The 21,283-nt window shown below is 43.7% G+C and overlaps 1 protein-coding gene across 3 annotated transcripts in view; it reads right to left on the bottom strand.

Annotated features, from left to right (window-relative positions):
- The window catches only part of vopp1b (VOPP1 WW domain binding protein b), a 48,379-nt gene that overhangs the window by 9,734 nt on the left and 17,362 nt on the right, over positions 1–21,283 (bottom strand). For 2 of the 3 annotated variants that reach the window (XR_001966198.2, XM_018753918.2), the window contains exons 1-3: positions 18,736–19,092; positions 14,949–15,026; positions 4,493–4,626 (exon numbers count right to left, since the gene is read on the bottom strand). Coding sequence is in view for 2 of the 3 variants with exons in the window: in XM_018753918.2 (XP_018609434.2) it covers positions 4,493–4,626; positions 14,949–15,026; positions 18,736–19,022 (499 nt within the window). In the remaining variant the exon portion in view is untranslated. Of the gene's footprint in view, positions 1–4,492; positions 4,627–14,948; positions 15,027–18,735; positions 19,093–21,283 lie in introns of those variants that run through there. The other variant, XM_018753919.2, reaches the window with a different exon arrangement.

Below are 21,283 nucleotides of genomic sequence, written 5' to 3' on the forward strand. Positions count from 1 at the left end.
GGATGACCCAAGTGATGAACTTCCTTGCGCTGGGAAGAATTTAGTCTGCATGACAGCTCATTCGAATTCCAGACACCTTTTTGGACCGAGGACTTCTTGGACAATGGTATTTGATTGCACTTCAGAAAAATTGCAATTTTGTGTCCTTGCTTTATATGTGTGGATGCATTCATGACGTTTCTCCATCGCTCTCTTTCTATGTTGCTTTCATTTAATGCTGCTGCTCCTGATAGTAAAAATAATTTAAAAAAAAAAAAAAAAACTGTCAGCTGCTTCTGAACTGTTTGTAACAAGAACTTAAAAGAAAAGCATTTGTAAAAATAGCACTCAGATTTCTTTCAGTGACCATTTAACTTTGCATTCGTGTAAACTGAAAGAGCTGCGGGGAATCCATTCCCCCAGGCCATTACTGAACCCACATCGAGCTGCAGTTTGTCAATTTCTTCTAAACACAGCTGCCATATATCAGTTTTCTGAAGCACTGCTGCTTTTTCTTATTTCTGAACCATTAAATTTGGAACTGCGTAAGGGCAGAGCGATGTGGGACACATAACACTGTTGTGATCTGATGGCACTGATGGCCTTTTAGATAGAGCACAGTAATGCCAGTGCCTTTTCACATTAGAGATCCTACTGAAGAGATCCTCTTAGAGATCCTTTCTGAAATCCTCGTGATCACTTCCTTGGCATTGCTGATTTTTGCCCCGCTCTCTATTTTAGAACGTTAAAACACGTTTAAAACAACACATACAAAGGTCATAGCATCTCCGAAGAGCAAGCATCACATGACTACAGCGACAAGGCTTTATATGTTTCCGAGAAGCTCACAAAAAAGATTCATTACCAAGTACGTTCGCTCCAACAAGACAGACAGGCTCAAACTAAAGGAGCCATGGTCACTGCTAACTAATGAGGCTGGGAACTCGAGTGCCCTGTACAATCAGATATCAAACTCATTACCGTAAATAAGAGCATGTCCAGGCTCACTCAAGGTCACGTCAGTCCGATCCAACCTTCATTTTCTGAGTCTATATTGGGGAACAGTGTATAAGGACCACTGACGGGACCATGGAAACCAGCTTAATCATAAGATCGTAGATGGTGCTGTTGTGTTTAGAGCTGCTGCTTTTGGAAGCAAAAGTTGCAGCTTTGAATCTTCTCAAACTGCAGTACCCCTGAGCACTGTACTTACATTTATTCATTTAGCAATTTAGGGTAAGACAACAGACCACATTCTGTACCCACAACTAGATGCGATACACTGTACCTGTAATTCTGAGCCTTGAATCTCTACACTATTTAGCCAAAAATCCTAACCAACCTTTATCTCACTCTGTCACACTCCACCCATAAAGCGTAGCTGTTTATGCTGGAGTTAGTTCAGTTAAAGAGCAGAAAAGATTGTGGAAATATTTTTGGAAATGTACAGACATGGAAGAGTCCTTGCTGAACATTCGTGCCAATAGGCCATGGTGACCTGCTGGGACAGCACGTGGCACAGGAATAGGAATGGCCATCTTACAATCAAAGGACCTGGGTGAGAAACCCCTGTTCCTGCTGAAGCACTCTTGATCAAGATACACTGAATTTACATAGTAAAAATTACCCTGCTGCATAAAATGGCAAGTAGTTTAGTATATAAATCAAATGCTGTAAGCTGTCTTAGAGAAAGGCGTCAGCTGAATAAACAAACAAATAATAATAAAGGGCTAATTTTTACAATTAAGGGAGGTAAACTGGTTTAAAACAGAGAAAAATATAAAAACACCACCACTGGGAACTGAGTTTTACAGTCCTGGTTATATCATTAAAGGTGTCACTGTGTTTTGCTTCTTTATTGGACTGAACTGAGATCAAGCAGGAAAAAAAAAAAAAAAAATCAAATACTTGTTATATCAGTGGGAGTTTGACATTGGCAGTAAATGCACAGAATGACAAAATGACTCCTGCCGCTGAGGTTTAATGTTCTTCCACATATTGGTCATTTTACTCATATGTGTTATACAGATTTCCTCTTTGTGAAATCAGTATGACAGAAACACCACTATTCCAATGAAGTGTTAACTGTTGTCTATTGCTGATGGCGGTAAACAGGTTCCTTTGTTTTTATAAGCATTGATACTTTATGTACAGGCAGTCCCCGACTTATGTACGACCCATAGCTACAAACCACCCCCCTTCAAGCCTATTACATTAAAAATTTGAGTTACTGTACATAGAATAGTTCATAATAAGAACCGGGTGCTAATTTGCCACGCACATCAAAGCATTGCGCGTCTACAGCGGTTTGTTGGTTCATGGGCGCATGAGCCCGAGGTAAGACAAAGACTTTGTTATTTTCAGTCGGACTGTCACGCCCACGACCTCACCCCGAATGTCTGCACCTGCCCGAAATCAGAGCAGTGGGGTAAAGAGTCCGCACCTGCACGCCCTGGTTGCGGAATCTCATTTGAGAAAACTTGTTTCTCCAGCGCTCTTAAGTGAACCCACGACAATCTATCCATCCTTCCAAGTTCCTCGTTCTCCTCAATCCCTCGTTCCCGCTCCCGACATCCACGACTCCCGACAATTGCATTGCTCGACTATGGCATCGGATTCTCCCCAAGACCTACGTTTGTGCATTGACCGACCCATGCCTGTCCCCAACCACGAATCTCGCCTACTCCCTTGTGTACCGACAAAGATCCCATGACTGGGTCCACACACACACACACACACACACACCTCAGTCTCCTGCCCACTCAGTATGACATGGACCACGTTGCTGTTAACAAGTGTCTTGTGTGTGTTACTGTATTTGGCTTTAATTTTTTTGTTTTTACCCTTGTAACCATGGTACCAAAGCGTAAATGTGATGCAAGTGATGGTGATGCATCAAAGAAAAGAAAAACGATCACGATTGAAACTAAATTGGAAATAATAAAACGATCAGAAAAAAGGTGAAATGCCAATGAACATTGGAAAAGCGAACATTAAAGTTTCTTTCACGTTTTTATATCTACACACACGCGCACACACACACACACACGCACACACACTCTCTCTATTATAAATAATGTAGGAACATTTATTATTATTATTATTATTGTTGTTGTTACTATTATTATCATCATCATTGCATTATTTCAAAGATGTTTTAGTGTATCTGGAACTGTTTAATGTTTTTTATGCATAGAAAAGTACACTATATACTATAACGAACATCTGACTGACTGACATTACATACGAACTGTACCCAACTGTTCCGACTCATATAGAAATTTGACTTAAAGACAGACTTAGGAATGGAACTCGTTCGTAATCCGGGGACTCCCTGTATTCTTTCATGTTTTGTCATTCAATGTTTAATAAATGGATTTTAATCAGGAAACAGGCAAGCAGTGGTGGGGTTAAAATCTGGGCCACTTTACTTATAAAGTGTGCCTTAATTCACACCTTTAAAGTAAATTCTGCCAAAAAAGCATAGGTGATTCATTTTTAAATTCACATCAATTTAAATATTAACAGTTTCAATTTGTCAGTATGGTTTTTCCTTTTTCTCAATCTATTTACATAATGAAACCCAAAATAAATATGCATCTTCCATCCTGTATATTACCCACAGTGCAGGCAGCATGAAGGCGTAGTGGGTAAAAACTGTGCCTCACAGCTCCTGAACTATCCATTCAGATGTAGGTTTCAATCCAGCTCAGGATTCACAATCCAAAGATGTGAAGGAAACTGTAAAAGACTTCTGAACCCTCTCTTACCAATAAGACCACACCGGTGGTCCCTATGAGTAGGATTCTGCTTGATGGCACTTGCCCCCAACCTACCCTCTGCTGTAGGCCTGATTTCTTTAGTGTTTTCCACACCAGCGAAGTGGTCATTGGAAACTCAACATGGCCTGGAGCAACGCTGATTAGTTAAAGAGCTAACTTCTCGCAACACTTGTTACTCATAGACTACGCAGGGTTTTAGTTTTCAAATCAAAATCTTTTCTTTTTGTTTTATGCGTTTCTGGTTTACAAGCTCCCTGGATGCCTTGAAGGGGCTCTCAGCCAAAAGCAATACGGTATCATTACTTTCTCTTGTTTCTTTTCAATGACTGAAACAGTTTGGAAAGTGACACAATGGCAGTTGAAGGAACTGGAGAATAGAAGATGGCCTGTTGGCTACAGCTCGTAATTACCATTACTTTCAAGGCACCGCTCCCAAGGCTGTAAATCAATGGGCTTCATTTCCTTCAAAACCATTGGATATTGATTAGGTGAAGCACACAAGTGGATGTGCCTTAGCACGGCAGAACGGTTTAAACCTGCCATTGTGCATATCCACTACATACATCTTATGGCTTTAGAGTAGTTGTCCTGCCGTTAGAGCACGGCAGCGCCCAGTGTGAAGAGTGTAGGTGGATAGGGGGTGGGATGTCACAAACAACTGGCCCCAAAACAGAAATGTACACCCAACTGTGGAACCTGCATTTGAGTGTGACGGATGGGTTCCAACTCACCTGGGGTGGAAACCGGCTGCCGGGTGAAGAACACATTGAAGGCGGGCTCCTCGCTGATGGGCGAAGGGTACGAGCGTCGGCGGATAAAGAAGCCAGCTCCACAGCAGAAGAGCACGCCCATCATCAGCAGCAGCCTGCATGAGGCAGAGCAGGGTCAGGGAATCAGGGGGTAAATTTGATGATGACTCCCCTCCAGACCCCTCCCCCACTTCCTACATCACTCGCTGTCTGAGTGTACCGTCTACTAATGGAGTGCTGGTGTGGGGCTGATGACTCACCTCAGTGCCCCACCTATTACACAACATCCCTCCCCTTCACTGTCGCCCACAATCCTCCATAACAAACATCTTCAACAGTGTCCATGTCTTTTCAAAGGTGCACACAACTCAACTATCTAATTACCTTCCCCTGCCTTCAGAGAGAACCTTGGTCCACTGATTCCACATCGCCTTCTTCCATACAGCACAATTACTGGCAGTGAAGCTGTTCAGTCACTTTGTTCTTTTATATTTCAGTTCAGCTGCATATTCAAACCTTTATTTATTTATTCTTCTCCTGACTATTTAGAAGGTCCTTATCTTTACATCTGGTGACCCAGTATAGTCCCGTGCTCTGAAAATAGATGTTAAGCCCAATGGCTCTGCTGGTCAGTGTGGAGTGTAAGTTTGTTCTGTTGTTGACCCTTTTATCCAAAGCAACAAAGCAACACAAAACTCACTCCACTAATCAGCTGGCAGTACCCCAAACTGTTACATAAATTTTCAGTGCTGTAATAAAACTCACTGTTGCGAATTTAATCTCAAGTGTTCACATTCTCATTGTGCAGCCCATTATGTTTAATACAGGGACACTTGGCCACCATCCCCATTAAATAATGACTCCCCAGCTTCTCTAGTCCTGCTGTGGTGTTCACAACATGCCAACACCCTGCAGTCAGAAGTCATATGCCAGCATTTTAAAGACAATTCAGTATTTTCTTATTTGAACGAATGGTAACGCAAAACAAAGGAAGCAAGGAACCAGAATGCAATTTCTGCGGTGCAGTACAACCCTGCCCTTGGCACATTTCAAGTGATTTCATCTGAATTCCAACAGCTCATTGAAACATCTTTGTTTTCTAGCAGCACAGCTGAGATCATGAAGCCACCCATTGGCTGCAATCCCCTTCCTGCCACCACAATCTATTTTTATCTGATGTTAATACCTGTTAAGCTAAGAAGATCCTTCCTGATGAGCACTACAGAGCCAACAGATTCCTTTAAAGGCAGCCAATGGAGCTACCTTCAGAAAGTATTCTCCCCATATAGTGTGCGAGTGGCAAAGAGAGTGCGTTTCACTCATGTATGGATGAGTGACCTGTTGTAAATAGTGTATCTAGCAGTGTAAGTCACCTTGGTGAATAAGGTGTGTGGGCTGATAACACTACATAGAGTTCATTGGAAGTCACTTTGGAGAAAAGGATCTGCTAAATACATAAATGCAAAATGTAAATGTAGCCCTGCTATTATGCTGTAAAGCCAAAATGAAAAATTTATGCAAATACAATAATTTTCTATTCTCTCCTTTGTACTAACCAAAATCTGGTAGTGTGTTTTTCATTTTCCTGAGACCTCAAAAATGTAAAAGAAGTGCACCTGCATCCATGTGGAATCCACCTGTGCTCAGCTGCATACAGGTAGAAAAAAATACTACTGAGCTTGGAAGGTCTTAAGTAGTTATACTTTTCTGAATGGAAAATGTCTTTCATTTTTGGAAAAAAAAAATGTTGAATGAAAAATATTTCTGCATCTGAAATGTGTTGTGACAGTTAAGAGGGAGGGGAGCATGGTGGTGCAGCAGGCTTGGCCAGGTCCTGTTCTCTGGTGGGTCTGGGGTTCGAGTCCCGCTTGGGGGTGCCTTGCGGTGGCCTGGTGTCCCGTCCTGGGTGTGTCCCCTCCCCCTCCAGCGTTGTGCCCTGTGTTGCCGGGTTAGGCTCCGGTTCGTCAGGACAAGTGGTTTCAGCCAGCGTGTGTAATTAAGATTGAAAAAAGGTACTTCCGTGGGCTGAAAGTTTAAGTTGCAATACTACACAGTGTGATACAGGTCAAAAGAGGTGAACGTTTTCTGAATGCACCGTAACTGTGATGCTCTCCACATTTTTGTTCATAACTCACCCTTGCTGGTCCAACGCCTCCTCAGCTTCTGCACTACCAGTACCCAATGCTCTGTTTTTAGCCAACAGGAAATGCAGCCCCCAACAATGCTTCCCACTTTAGTCTTCCTTGGGGGAGGCAGAAGCCACCGCAGAGCAGGCAAGCTTCCACTATTCTACAATTTTTCATTCTTAGAAGCATTTTCACTTCCAGTGAAGTGTAGAAGGTAATTTTGTTCCAGATTATTAAAATCTACCAGACAAAATGAGGTAACGGTAGTGCCCTTGCAAATGCTTCCACTGAGCATGGAGTCAAGAGAAGAAGTCTATATCTGGAGGATCAAGAGCAATTTCAGCAGATGTAGGCCCAAAAGACAACCTTGTTAGTTGCTACATTTGAACCCATCTTTGTACTTCAACTGCCCACTACACAACCCTTGCTGTGCATCTTATAAATCTGTGGAAGCCTTTTAAGAGGTATGGAAAGCTCGCCAAGTGCAGAATGCCACAAGCAAGTCAGAGCTTTGGAGTGATGGGACTATCACCATTGCTTTATCTCATACCAATTCAGCAATAACTGGCCTGGTGAGCTCTGCTCAAGATGAATGAAATTATGCACAGAGTTATTCTTCTGGTATAAAATGTCTTCAAGGAAAAGCAGCGTGAAAGTGGCAGCGCCTGTTACTCCCACAACAGCACTCCAGTTTGGGAGATCATTTGGTGAAGCCTTCACACTTTATGCAGTTTGAACTGTGCGGATGTTGGAAGTTACTACCTGGATGAATGTGTACTGCAAACATGGCCTACACATCTATCGGGATCACACTGCAACACCTACAACATAATCTCTCACTCCTGCCCTCTCCAGCCCTTCTTTTAGAAAGCAATGACCGCAACACTGGGAAACTACTTAATGACTTCAATTAGGGAAATAATTAATGTAAATGAAATGCTTAAGTGCTCAGGTAGAACAAAAAACTGCAGCCCTCCAGGACCAAAACTGAAGACCTAGGACCTGGATCAACACATTAAAACACATAATTCCACTTGCATTTGGTAAGCTTAATGCAGCCTCCAAACCATGATTTTACTAATCTTTAAACCTAGCATCATTACATCCCACAGGTGCTATGAGCTCATTTTTAAAGCATTTTAAATGTGCACCATGCCCGAATGCAGCAGTAATTTCCATTAGGAGCACAGATGACTCCGTTTTCTGAAAATAAAACATTCAAATCCTGGGGACTGACTTTTTTTCTGAAAAATGTAGTCAATATTATTTAGGAAGTAGGCCACTGCAAAGATTTTTTGTGCAGGTTAGAATACACTAAGGACGCTGAAATCACGTTACCTCTACATTCCTTGTTCTAGCTGAAAAACTGTCTTATTAATGGAAACAATAGTCTTATTACTGTACGGTTAATCCCGTTCAGTACGTTATCATTGCTATCACTAAAGTAGTTTTCTGTCAGGTGTGACTGTTTCGGGGTTCCAAAAAGCCTGTTAGCATTTTAACAAACACCTGACTTTAATGAACACACCCTCCCTTATTCAACCTTTAGAGCTTTATGCCATTATGAGTTAGAGTGGAAAACACATTTAAGTCAGAAAAATTCACTTTAGTAACAGTTCTAGATAAGTGTCTGCTGAGCTGTGCAGCTAAAAGTATGTCTTTCAGCTGGACCATCCTAAAGATTTAAACTGGAGCATCGACCTTATCACTCCCACAGGTGTGCGACAGTATAACAGGGTCAGGATGGAGGTGGTTGCAGTGAATGGAGAGGAAGAAACGTGGTAATAACAGCCAGCCAGTGACATCAAAGCTGTCACATAGTAGCTTTCACAATGGAATACTGTAACAGTTATAGTATATATAAATGGATCACTCACACTCACACACACACACACACACACACACACACACACACACACACATTTTCTGAACCGCCTATCCCATACAGGGTCGCGGGGAACCGGAGCCTAACCTGGCAACTTAGAGTGTAAGGCTGGAGGGGGAGGGGACACACCCAGGACGGGACGCCAGTCCATCACAAGGCACCCCAAGTGGGACTCGAACCCCAGACCCACTGGAGAGCAGGACCTGGTCCAACCCACCGTGCCACCGCACCCCCCTGTATCATTTCAATAAAAATTAAAAATAATAAAAAAAAGGTGTGGGGGGGGCACAGTGGGTTTGGCCAGGGCCTGCTTTCTGGTGGGTCTGGGGTTCGAGTCCCGCTTGGGGTGCCCTGCAACCTTGGGTATGTCCCCTCCCCCTCCAGCCTTGCAGCCTGTGTTGCCAGGTTAGGCTCTGTGACCCCCGCTCGGGACAAACGGCTTCAGACAACGTTTGTGTGTGTGTGTCATTAAAAAAAGAAAGGTACAGTATGTCTCATACTGGAAAATGCCACCCTCAGTTTTGCAAACAATTTTCTGAAATGATATGTGTTGGGCCCTGGTCCTCTTGTAGTGTCACCATCTTTCAAAGTTGTCCCATGTTCACACAGACAAGCTGCTGTTGTCTCTGAGGGTGTCTGAATAAAGCCACTGACCTCCTGCTAATAGGTAAAGAAACCATTGATTTCCAGGCTGGTTTAAAGCTCTGTGTCAGCAAAGTTCTCCTGGACGTTGAATAAAAGCTGCTGACGGTCTGTAATTAGGAAGTAGCGAGCCTCTCGAAGTTTCACATGAGCTCCAGCAGTGGGTCCAGATGCCCAGCCTCCACCGTACATCAGCATCTGCACCAGGTCTGCGCACAGCTTTACGGGTCCTCATCCAAAATAGTTCTCGTTTCCACACGATTGCTCAGCTTACGCGTTTCCCAAAGTGTCTGAGATATCGTAAATACAGTTTTGTCTCTGCAGCTTGAAGTTTAATGGAAAAAAGAAAAAAAAAAAAATCTGATTCAACATCTTATTCTGAACATATAACACTGGGACTTGGCACAAGAATCAGCAACCTTTTGGTCAAAAACGCAAAATGAGAAGAGGCGCCCCCAGGCACCTTGCAAAGCAATAGGCAAATTTACAATAATTCCATTTAATTAAATTTGCTTGACAACTGTAGAACGTATCATAGGCCTCTGGGATCAAACCAACTAGCATGAAGCGAAAGATGTGCAAATGTTTATTTTAGAGGATCAGGAATCACATTTAGACTGAAGAAATATTTTGGTCTAGAGAGACTAATGTGCCTGGGCTGGGTATTTTCTATACTAAAAATCTTATTCAAACAGCAAATATACAGCTTCTTAATGCCAACCTTGGCACACACACACACTTTCTGAACCACTTGTCCCATACAGGGTCGCGGGGAACCAGAGCCTACCCGGCAACACAGGGCGTAAGGCTGGAGGGGGAGGGGACACACCCAGGACAGGACGCCAGTCCATCACAAGGTACCCCAAGCGGGACTCAAACCCCAAACCCACCAGACAGCAGGACTGTGGTCCAACCCACTGCGCCACCGCACCAACCTTGGCACAGAACTTCTACAATACAAGGGTCTCATATTTCTCCACTACAAAACACCGTGTCGGCTGTTCTTTACCACAGGGCTATTGAAACACAGAGGAAGTGTTGTAGATGAACGAGAGCAGGGAAGCACAAAGGCATATACGGGAAGGGAATATTAGATAGAAAAATTTCTGCGACGAGACAGCAATGGGAGATTGTCCTTCCTTCTTAATAAACTGCTCTTTTTGGAGCGCGAAGGAAGTCATTATTTTTAATAGCTTTTTCATAGCTCTGGAAGCAAAGCTAAATGTCCTTTCAGCTGACCAACAAAGGGAGACCAGTTTGAAATAAGCAGCCAGATGATCACAAGCAGAAAGTTTCCAGCAATAATAACAGAACCTTGTTTTTTTAAATGACAGAACTTTTCTTAAGGACAAGCAAGCTCATACAAGTCTGTAAATGCAAACCGTTAACTTCAGGTTGTCGTGTTCAACTGAATTTTGAATGGCTGAGATATATTACCGACTGGTACGTTTTATGTTCTCTTATTTCCACTGATGCCCTTGTAAGGTACCTTTGATAGGATGCTACTGTTACGTTGCACACCTCCATATCCCTTTGGTCTAATAAAATATTACCATTCATTGGTTGAATCCTGATTAAGAAATGGCAACTTGCATGAGACAACAGCGAAGATTAATATGGCGTGGACTGTGCCTAAGTGAGTGGTGATGAATTAAAAGGGTAATGCAATCCAAAAACAATTTGCCAAATTAAGTGGAATGACATTTCTCTTTTGCTTGGCTTTTGAAATGACTCTTACGTAGAGAATACAGCTGCTACAGCTGGAACCCTACAAACATGCTGAGCTTTCACAAAGGCGAAGATGAAGCTCTCTCCCTCCAGTCTATGTGGTATTGATTACATTTTGTTGGAGGTTTGAGCAGCGGTTTAATGCACGGTGTGCCCCCCCAACCCTCAAACCCCACACAGTGCTACGCAAGGGCATTAAATAAATCAAATTTGAGCACTGATGCTGTTCACTCTTTTTTTTGTCCTCTCTCTCTGCCAGACTGCCGATATGTCCTATTTACTGGCAGAATGCGATGTGTTTAACCTGTTGACAAAGGGAAGGGTTTAATTCATCCGTTGCACATCCATAATTACTCGAGTGAGAGTGTGAGCTAGGGGAATGTGCGACCTGAGCTTGGCTCCTAGAGGCGGAGCTTACAGTGCATCAGCACCTTCCATCACCGATTTTAACTGCACACATATCACATATCCACAACACTGAACTGAACTGACAGGCAGCCAGGATCTCCACAGAGCCGCCCGAAGCTTTGATTAAACAGTAGCTGCATGGTGAGATACCATGATAGAATGCAACTTCTTGTCAAACAGGAATGTACTGTAACTGGGTTAAGAGCAATAAGGCTGCAGTAAACGAAACCCCACAATGGCTTTATTATGTATTAAAGTATAAATATACACAATCAAGGGGGCACGATGGCGCAGCGGGCTTGGCTGGGTCCCGCTCTCTGGTGGGTTTGGGGTTCAAGTCTTGCTTGGGGTGCCTTGTGACGGACTGGTGTCCCGTCCTGGGTGTGTCCCTTCCCCCTCCAGCCTTGCGCCCTGTGTTGCCGGGTTATGCTCCGTGACCCCGTTCGGGACAAGTGGCTTCTGCCAATGAGTGTGTGTGTGTATACACAATCTCATCTTAGCACTGTGGCTAAATAAAAATAAAAAATAAAAAAAAGTGTTGTCAGATATTTCTCTTAGGATTGCCTTGCCCTTTAGGATTTGTATTGTATTAATCTGTCACCAGTCACTTTCAGCTTAACCCCTTGTCAGGTCTTGCTATGTAGACCATTTAGTGTGTACCTGCTGGTTTTTTATTAAGGTGGTTGGTGGCATACTCCGCCCTGATCTTGACAGCTTTGCCCAGCTGTGGCTTTCATGTCCCTCTCAACCCCTGACGTGTTATCACGTCATTCTCATGCATGCCTCATCCTTATTCATGTGAGCACAACAAGGTGACATCCAGACCGATTCATTTATTGACAGCTACTAGAGACCTAAACTGTTTCTCCCCCATCAAGCTAAGATTATGAGTCATTAATGTAAGATGGGATGTGAGAGCACTGTATATCTTCACAGTAACTAAAATTGAAGCTGTTTCCTCTGGCGAAGCATTCATACACCTGGGGTCCCTTCATCATCAGAGAACATAATGTAGGGTCAACACAGTGAACCTACTCCCTGGGTTTCTTCACAATGGTCAGACGTTGCAACTTCTAAACTGAAGTGATCTTAGGACTCAGTTTTTGGTAAAAATGTTTGAAAGATTTATGTGTATCACAATAGTAATTTCAGGAACAGTGATGGGTTAATCCACCAGAGACATCAAACACTGCCTCTTGATAGGAGGGCATGTCCACTAGGTTAAGGAGTTATTCAAAGCGTTCCTTCCTCTACTCAACAATCTCCCCAGAAATGGTCAGAACTTCCTCACGCTTGTTAGCAGAGCCTGGGTAGGGTCATTTCTTCCCCTCCTGAGGGACCAAATTATTTGTCATAACAGACTTTCTCTGTGGCCTCTCCAAACTCCTCCAGTGATCAGATTTTTGTTTCAGCAAACAGCCTTAGCTGTGGTCCTTTTGGCCTGCCAGTATCGCTCAGCCAAATCAGGAGATCCCCCGAAAGCACTGCCTGCAAGGCCTCCTTTTTCAGCTTAACAGCTTCTCACACTGCTGGTGTCTACCAGTGGGTCCAATGGTTGCCACTCCCCCAAACCACAGTTTTTAGCAGCTGTGTCCACAACTGAGGTTTTGAACATGGTCTATTCTGACTCCATGTTCCCAAGAGCTGGTAGGTGGCACCCTTTGGAATACATCACCAACCTTCTATAAGCAGGCTGAATACCAGAACTACAGTTTGGCACAAATGCATAAACAGTAGCCAGAGTTTCCCCTCTGTTCACTGGATAATAATGAACAAGTGATACAAAGAGATACCAGAGCATGGAAAGCAGCCAGGGAACCAGCATACCTCCCTGTGCCAGTGAAGACAGGGTAATTCATCCCTAGTCATAGCAGAAATTTGCATTTGGCAATAAGCTATAGTGCAATAGATTTTTATTTAAGCTGGAAAATGCATGCAAGTTTTACATCATTTTCAAAGACTTTGCTTCATAAAAATTTTACTTTCTTCTTCAGCAGTCAGTATTAGCATGTTCTGAAAGCACATTATTTCTGTACATAACTGTGTTATACACACTTTTCTCCAAACCAACTTACAATTACTTATTCATATATACAACTGGGTAAATTTAGGTAAGTACCTTGTTCAAGGGTACAACAGCTGGAGGTGGGATTTGAACCCGCAACCTTTGGGTCGCAAGGCTGAGCCACAACTACTATGCTGCTAGCTGTTTTCACTAGGAAAAAAATACACTTTTTTGCACATTTAGACAGTACTGTTACTGTATTAATTCAGGGAAAGTACCTCAGTCAAGGGTACTACAGCAGCAAGTGAGATTTAAATACATACCTTTTGTTCATGGGCCTTTCACATAGAAGACGGTGGCTCTAACCACAACGTCACTGGCTGCACTGCTATATTGAATGCATATTTCAAATCTTGTGAAAATGAGCATTTTTGTTTTTTTAACAGCATTATGTGTGTTCATATGTACGAGTTATGTATTTACACTCTGTTGGCTGTTTGTTCTCCTAAGGTTAAAAATCGGGAAAATTTGCTATTCAGCTATAAATGCGTAGTTGGCCTCATCAGCCATCAGAAACTCAACAATAATTTTCTTCTTTTTCCCAATACAAAGGGGTTGTACACACACATAAATAAATGTCTTGCATTATCTGCCGGGGGGTGCGGTGGCGCAGTGGGTTGGACCACAGTCCTGCTCTCCGGTGGGTCTGGGGTTCGAGTCCCGCTTGGGGTGCCTTGCGCCGGACTGGCGTCCCGTCCTGGGTGTGTCCCCTCCCCCTCCAGCCTTACGCCCTGAGTTGCCGGGTTAGGCTCCGGTTCCCCGTGACCCCGTATGGGACAAGCGGTTCTGAAAATGTGTGTGCATTATCTGCCATCTCTAACATGTACTCATTTTATACCAGCACAATGTGTGTTCTGTATTAATTTATCTTTCTTAGAAATTAAATGTACAGTTACTACCCAGAGGGAAAACAAAGGTACATAAAGCTCATATTTTCCATTTAACTGAGGTTTCTCTCCAAAGCAACTTACAATATTAAGGTTCGTACAATTATTTACCCCTTTATACAGTTGGGTAATTTTTTTCTGGAGGACTGTAGGGTAAATACCTTGCTCCAGGGTATTACAGCCAAAGGTGGGAATTGAACCTGTAACCTTTTGGGTTGAAAAGCAATAGTGCTAACCCCTACACTACCAGATGTCCCATTTGATTTAGGGAACCTTTCTTGAAGATGCCTTTATCCAAAGTGCCTTAGATGCAATTTAAAATTAAAAATTACACAATTTGACAAAGAGTTCCATAGTTCATGTCCATCCCCATATAAGCTATTGAGCAGTAACCACTGTTTGGTTTCCATCGCTGAATTTTTATGAAGGTGTGATTTAAGAAGCCACAACCGTACTGCACTTTTGAAAGCACTGGTAAAATGGCTGTATGAGTTTGGTTTCTGAAAACCTCAGGAGGGCTGCACTTTTAGTCATCAAAGGGTTCAGACCAAAATGTTTAGGGAGTTTTTCAGACAATGCCATGACAGCCACAGCTGTTTTAGAAAAATTGGAGATAGAGGGGAGAGCCTGAGGGGCCTGGGGTGAGACAGACCATAGGGCAGAGATGTCACACTTTCTAGAATGGGGTGGTACTTACCAGAAGTACCACAGTCTCTGTATGGACAGGGCCCTGACACAGCAGCGAGTCCCACAGCAGTCTTCGTAGGAGCGGCATCTGGAAAACCATAAAGACCAAATTAGCCCTTCTATCCAGACCACATTGCTCTAAATCCAGGAGCTATCAAGTACAACTTCTGTGTTCATACGTCGGCACTTTTAATCACTGTGTCCGGTGCTTTCGGACACTGGTGTTGTAAAGAACCATGCGGAAGTCGCGTGCTGATGACAAGTGTACAAAATAAACTGAAATTAATTTTATATTATTGCAGACTAAAGTCTGTGATGGCAGTCTGCAAAAAATGGAAAACACACACAGAGTCTGGACAAATAGAGTAAAATCAAGCAATATTAAGATACTGCCAATTGTTTCCAATCTGCAAAGGAAAAACTGTAGTGTCCACTGCAGAAGAACAGGGTCAGGGGCTGTCAATCACATATCCAGATGCCCAGAAAGACTTCACTGGGGCATGAGTGGATGTCCAGCCCTATGAGGTACTTTCTATTAAATATAAATTCAGGTCTGCTATAAAAACCTGCATAATTCAAGTCATCTGCTGTGAGTTCAGTGAATCTTGATTCCAGAATGGTGCTACTTTTTATGCAGAACTGCTTTACAGTGTATTACATTAAAATCCCTTGGATTTCAGACTTAAAAAGACATTCTTCACTCTGACATCTTAATTTGTACCCACTGACATTTTCACGAACCAGAATATTTCCAATGTCCCCCCCAAGGTGCTTTGATATCCCACCCAACAGCACTGTTTACATTACACACTGGTGTTTTAGGAAAGCCTCAAAGTTAATTTTCTCCTTATCTGTAGACACAGATGAAATCAAGCAGGATCAGCAGTTGAACCTTAGCAGAAAATCAGATCAACTTGTCCATAGAGTGTGCAATGCATACATTGAAACACTGTTATAACGAAAGGATGTATGAGCCATTGCAAGTGTACCAGTGCCTCTCTTCATGTGTGCACGGTTAAATATGTACGGCAAATATATATGGTACTACAGTGGTGTGCACGATCCCACCTGGACCTGAATAGTTGAGTTAAATTAATAAATAATATAGTGACTTCTATATCTGTATTCTTCCCATAGTCTTATTCGTTCTATGCCAACATTTGGACGCTCACTTGAAGAATGAATCACTTCTTGCCAAAATTGTTAATGTCACTGTGTCTCTTATATCAGCTTCCTACACATTCCTATTTTGTTCTGGCATTATTTTCGCCCTTTGATGTTGGATACAGGCGTCACAAGAGCTCTTCGCTATATTACTTTTTTCTGCTGATTGCCAAGACTCTGGTCTTATACGTTTCTTCCCACCCCCGGAAGGATTGTTATGCTTATTGATCTATTTTTCATTTGTCCTCTGCAGTTCGAAATTGGCCTCATTTTTGGCAGGCTACTCCACCAAAAAATATACAGTATGACTGAACACGGTGACTGCAATGTACTGGTGTTCCATCCAGGTTGTACCCCCCCCTTGCCTTGCACCCAATGATTCATGTATAGGCTCCAGGCTGCCACGACCCTGACCAGAACTAGGGATTAATGAAAATGAGTGAGTGACTAAGTGAGAGTGAATGCGGTGTGTGCTACTGAAACATCAGTGAAAAGTAAAAATAAGGTATTACAACATACAATTAAGTCTTTTGTTACCATCCACAAACTCATAGTTTCAATTAAAATAAAACTTTAATTTACTTAAATATAATTTATCTGCATCAAAATAGATCTCATCTCTAAGGTGAGAAAGGTTTGCTTAAAATACCCATACTCTCCAGGGATGGGCCTACAATATCCTGTACTGTACACCGGACCTGCTGTAATAATGAGGCAGGTCATTGAAAGTCAAGCCACAAGTGAAGAGAGAGTCATGAAACTGTAAAGATTTGGGCACGAGAAATGTCCAAGCTGTCAACTCAGACCACTAAGCCAGTACTGTTACTTCGGGATGTCGTCAGATGGATCCTTGCCGTGGCTGCCAGTCATAACTACAGACAGACTCAGCCCACTCACCTGAAGGCCCATATGAGGTTGTGAAGTGGTTCTTCCAGAACTTGTAACATTACTGTCAACCATTACTGAACTGACATGGATGGTCAACCAGATAACCATTACAGAAGCTGCACACAACATTAATTTTCCTGCTTGCATGAAGTCTAGGTGGGCAGGAAAGTCAACTGGCCTTGGACCTCCTGAGACTTTCTAGTCTTTTCCTTGGAGTTTTGTTTCCTGCCACCTGGTTTTCCCCTATCCTACATTTACCAGACACTTTCCTCTAAAGTAACTTACAATTATTTACCTATTTATACAGCTGGCTAATTTCACTGGAGCAATTCTGGGTAAGTATTTTTGCTTAAGGGTGCTACAGCTGGAGGTGGGATTCAAACCTGCAACCTGTAGGTGCAAAAGCAACAATTCTAACCTCTATGTTACCAGTCATCCCAACTAACTTCTAAGCGTGCAACATTTTGTCAGTAATTCTCCTTGTTCCACGACTCTTTGCGCATGTTGCGCTTTTGACGGGTTCGGTGCTCCGAGGCAGCCTCGACGGAAAAGGGCTGTGGAAAAAATAAGTCGGACTGAAATGAAAACACACGAGCAGAGAAACTGTATTCGGTAGTTTCAGCAAAAGTCAAGGATGAAAATCATTGAAAAACTTGGTGACGCTTCGCTTAACGGCACGATGCGCTGCCGCGCCCAGGCCGGATTACCTGTAGGTTGTACACGTGGTGAAATGCAGCGAAATGCGGCCGCTCGATGATGCCACGCGGTTCTGGGTGCACATGGACAGGTGGCAGGGGGTCACGGGCAAGGCCTCAACACGGTAATTCCTTCACACGTTCAAGACGTCTCTTCACATCAAATACACCGTGGTATTTACAGCACAAAAATTCACTTCCGTACAGCTCCATTTATTCTATTTTCTCTCGGAAGGTTTTCGTTCAAAGCTTGCGGGTGACGTGGCGCTGAAGGAGGAACCGGGTCATCGGCTAACCTGCTCTGTCCCGAGACCGAGGCCGAGGCCAGGCGAGAGGGGCCGCAAAGAAGCGGGGAGCAATGCCCGCTGTCTGGTTTGTCCTCATCCCAGAAAGAAGGAACGCTTCGCCGGAGGAAGAGGCGCTCAGGCCGGGACCCCAATGCTGACATCAACGGTAAACGCACCCGATTTCCCCTTGTCCTTCGCTCATTCATCTAAAGAGCCGAGAAACTTCTGAATGAGTGGCCAGCCGTTATATTAACATCATAACTGCGTCAAGCTGTCATGCAAAACTTGCTCATTTACAGACGCACTGCTCGTACAGCCCGTTTTTTTTTCCCCCTCCCCCGACAGGTGCTCTGCAGCAACGTCTGTCTCCCTGATGAGAAAATCATGCTCTCGAAAATAAAACCGTCGACTTAAGTTGTGTAGCTTCCTGGACCTCGAAGATCAAGGTTGAAGGTACGCAGGTTCGCATTTCCCGCCTTTTCATTTCCAGAGGGATTTCTTCTTCAGTTTACCATTTCCTTCCTTGTCATTGAACAGTGCAATACCAGTCCAGAGAGACCCAAGCACTTTCAATAGCAAGTCACCGATCAATTTTTTAACAACAGAAAGCACAGATAATAAGTGCGAATGTGTATTTTCCACGCTAATAACGAAAACCAGCCTTCACACACGCGGCAACCTAGGCTAACAGCTGTGTTAGCGCAGATGTCCCACACAATCAATGGTAAATAATTCAGAGAAATACACAAGCAGGAATACTCACTGAAGAAACACTTGAAGCGCTTTATCTCCTTCAAGTCTTGCATGAAAAATAACGACGGAGAAAGAGCAAGGTGCACACTCCTCCACCAGAGCGCTGCGGAAGCCCAGGTCACGCCGCGAAAGATGCGCGGAGAACGAGAAGGCGGGAAAGGAGCCATGATTGTGACGGAAAGGAGAGACGCGTGCAGACAAATGAACGGAGGCCCTGCTGATTGATGTGAGGCAGGGAAGGAAGCGCTGTAGCTTCAGAATAAATAACTCCGGGAGCACGGCGCGTTTGACAAGCATCACACACTCTATGAGATCTTCACAGATGTCCTGTCCCTGGGCACGCTGGTGCACAGCACCCCATCTTTTAATAAACCTTTCCCGTTACCGCGCTTTCGCATTTTGTCCTCTGACAAGAGCGCTAACAAATGGGCTGCGTGCCGGAGGATGAGGCGAGATGCAGGGGCCGTGATGCCTTCTCCGGCAGGCTCTCCGTCTTGACGAGATGACAAGGGCGGGGGGGACCGGGGAAGAGCGCGGAGGGACCACGTTTACCTCCGCAGCAGCTTGATAATGACCGAGGCAGGCAATCGAAACCCAAAGCGCGCCGCCGTGGAGGGAGCAATAAAACAAAGTGGCGCTGAAAATTGGTCATGAAAAATTGTGCAGCGTTTGCATGCGGAACACTCGTCCGATGTTTCCAGACCAATTTGCAGCGCACATCTCTCCGCGCAGCTCAGCCGTCTTCGGGGCAGAGAGAGCGCACACCGTAGATACGCCCCGCCGCGCCGCGCCGCCACGTTCACCGCTTCCTTCACAGCCTCAGACCAGTCTGGGCGACAGGGTTCAACACAACAACCGCTTCAGATGTTAGCTTTCGAAAACCAGGCTACATTTTGCCTAATTTGACGAGAAAACCATTACTTTCGGTTTTTCGGGCGACACTTTTATCCAAAGCAACAATGTAATCCACTTATACAGTTAGACGTTTTCGCTGGAGTTTTCAGGGTTAAATACTCCTCCCAAGGGTACATCACCATGGTTCCTCGCTGGATTTCAACCAACAACATTCGGCTTATAAGTGCATGTCCTTAACCTGCTGTGCATCGCTGACTTTCATTAGTTTGAGGGGCAAAATGTGAGTTCTTACTTCAGGAGTAACTGCTCTTTTATTACGGCTTCAGCTATAAAAAGGACACAGTCATAAATCCCTGATGTGCGACTAGATGTAGCGAATATGCAAAATGAGGAGATGTGATCTTCCATGTGAAGAAGAACCGCTGATGTTTCTAATAAGACATCTAAGAAAAAAAAAGTTTAAAAAAAAAAAAAAAAAAAATCTAACTTTAAAAGTGTTCCTGCCTGAGCTCAGGTGACCTGAAGAACTATGCGTGTTTATGGACCATGTTGAGCAACGCCTTGGATGTCCAAAGGATGACTCTGAGCCGCCCTAACTTTGCTTACGTAGCACGTTTACGCTTATTTTTGGGAAGAATCTCCTCACGGAACTCGGGCTCCTTGATTCTCAGATGTAACCTCGCCCCCTCAGGTAAAGGTGAACTGTGGAGAAATTTGAGAGTTTGACCCTGACTACTACTGTATGGGTCGGACCCGAGGCACTCATCCACCAGAGCCTCCACCTCTACACACATAGATAGCCTTAATAAAGTGTGGTCAAGCAGAACTAAGCATAGCTGAGCATCCTGAGGGATCTCGGCGCAAACACTAACTGTCAAAATAACTTTCCAGACGAGGGCTTCTGGGTACAAAATGCTAATTTTTGTAGAGTTTCGCTATGAAGTTCTTAAAACAAGCCATTTCCACCTTTGGTTTGGAGTCTTTAAGAGCTGCAAAAAGTCCTGTCCGGATGTTCTTCGCGCACACAATTAATAAACTTAGCACACACCGCTATACTGCAGGTCGACACGTGAGTAAATGAACGTTTTGAATTTCTACTGTTAATATCAGGCTGTGACTTGGATTCAGTGTTACTTAGGACATATGGCGTCTGAATCACGTGGAAAAAAAAGATGCTGCATATTTGCACTATGTTGCGGGACAGTGGTACAAACATCTCACACACACACACACACACACACACACACACACACCCCCACCCTCTGAAACCGCTTGTCCCATACAGGGTCGCAGGGAGCCGGAGCCTAACCCGATAACACAGGGCGCAAGGCTGGAGGGGGAGGGGACACACCCAGGACAGGGCACCAGTCCATCACAAGGCACCCCAAGTGGGACTTGAACCCCAGACCCACTAGAGAGCAGGACACAGTCCAACCCACTGCGGTACAAACATGAAAATAGTTAAACTATTTAAGTCACCAAGTGTCTGTCAAGAAGCAAAGCAATTAAAAAAAAAAAAAAAAAAAAAACTGAATTCTGCTTGAATTCTCCAAACGCAAATATTATTAAATATCATGATCATAATATCTATTTTTACTAGTACAACTATTATTATTATTATTATTATTATTAAAAACAACACTGGCTTCACATTGAAATTCATCAGAAAGTTTTGATCTTACTAAAAAGTTCAACACAGTTAA

The sequence above is a fragment of the Scleropages formosus genome, chromosome 9 (genome assembly GCF_900964775.1).
Source record: "Scleropages formosus chromosome 9, fSclFor1.1, whole genome shotgun sequence".
NCBI classification, from domain to species: domain Eukaryota; kingdom Metazoa; phylum Chordata; class Actinopteri; order Osteoglossiformes; family Osteoglossidae; genus Scleropages; species Scleropages formosus.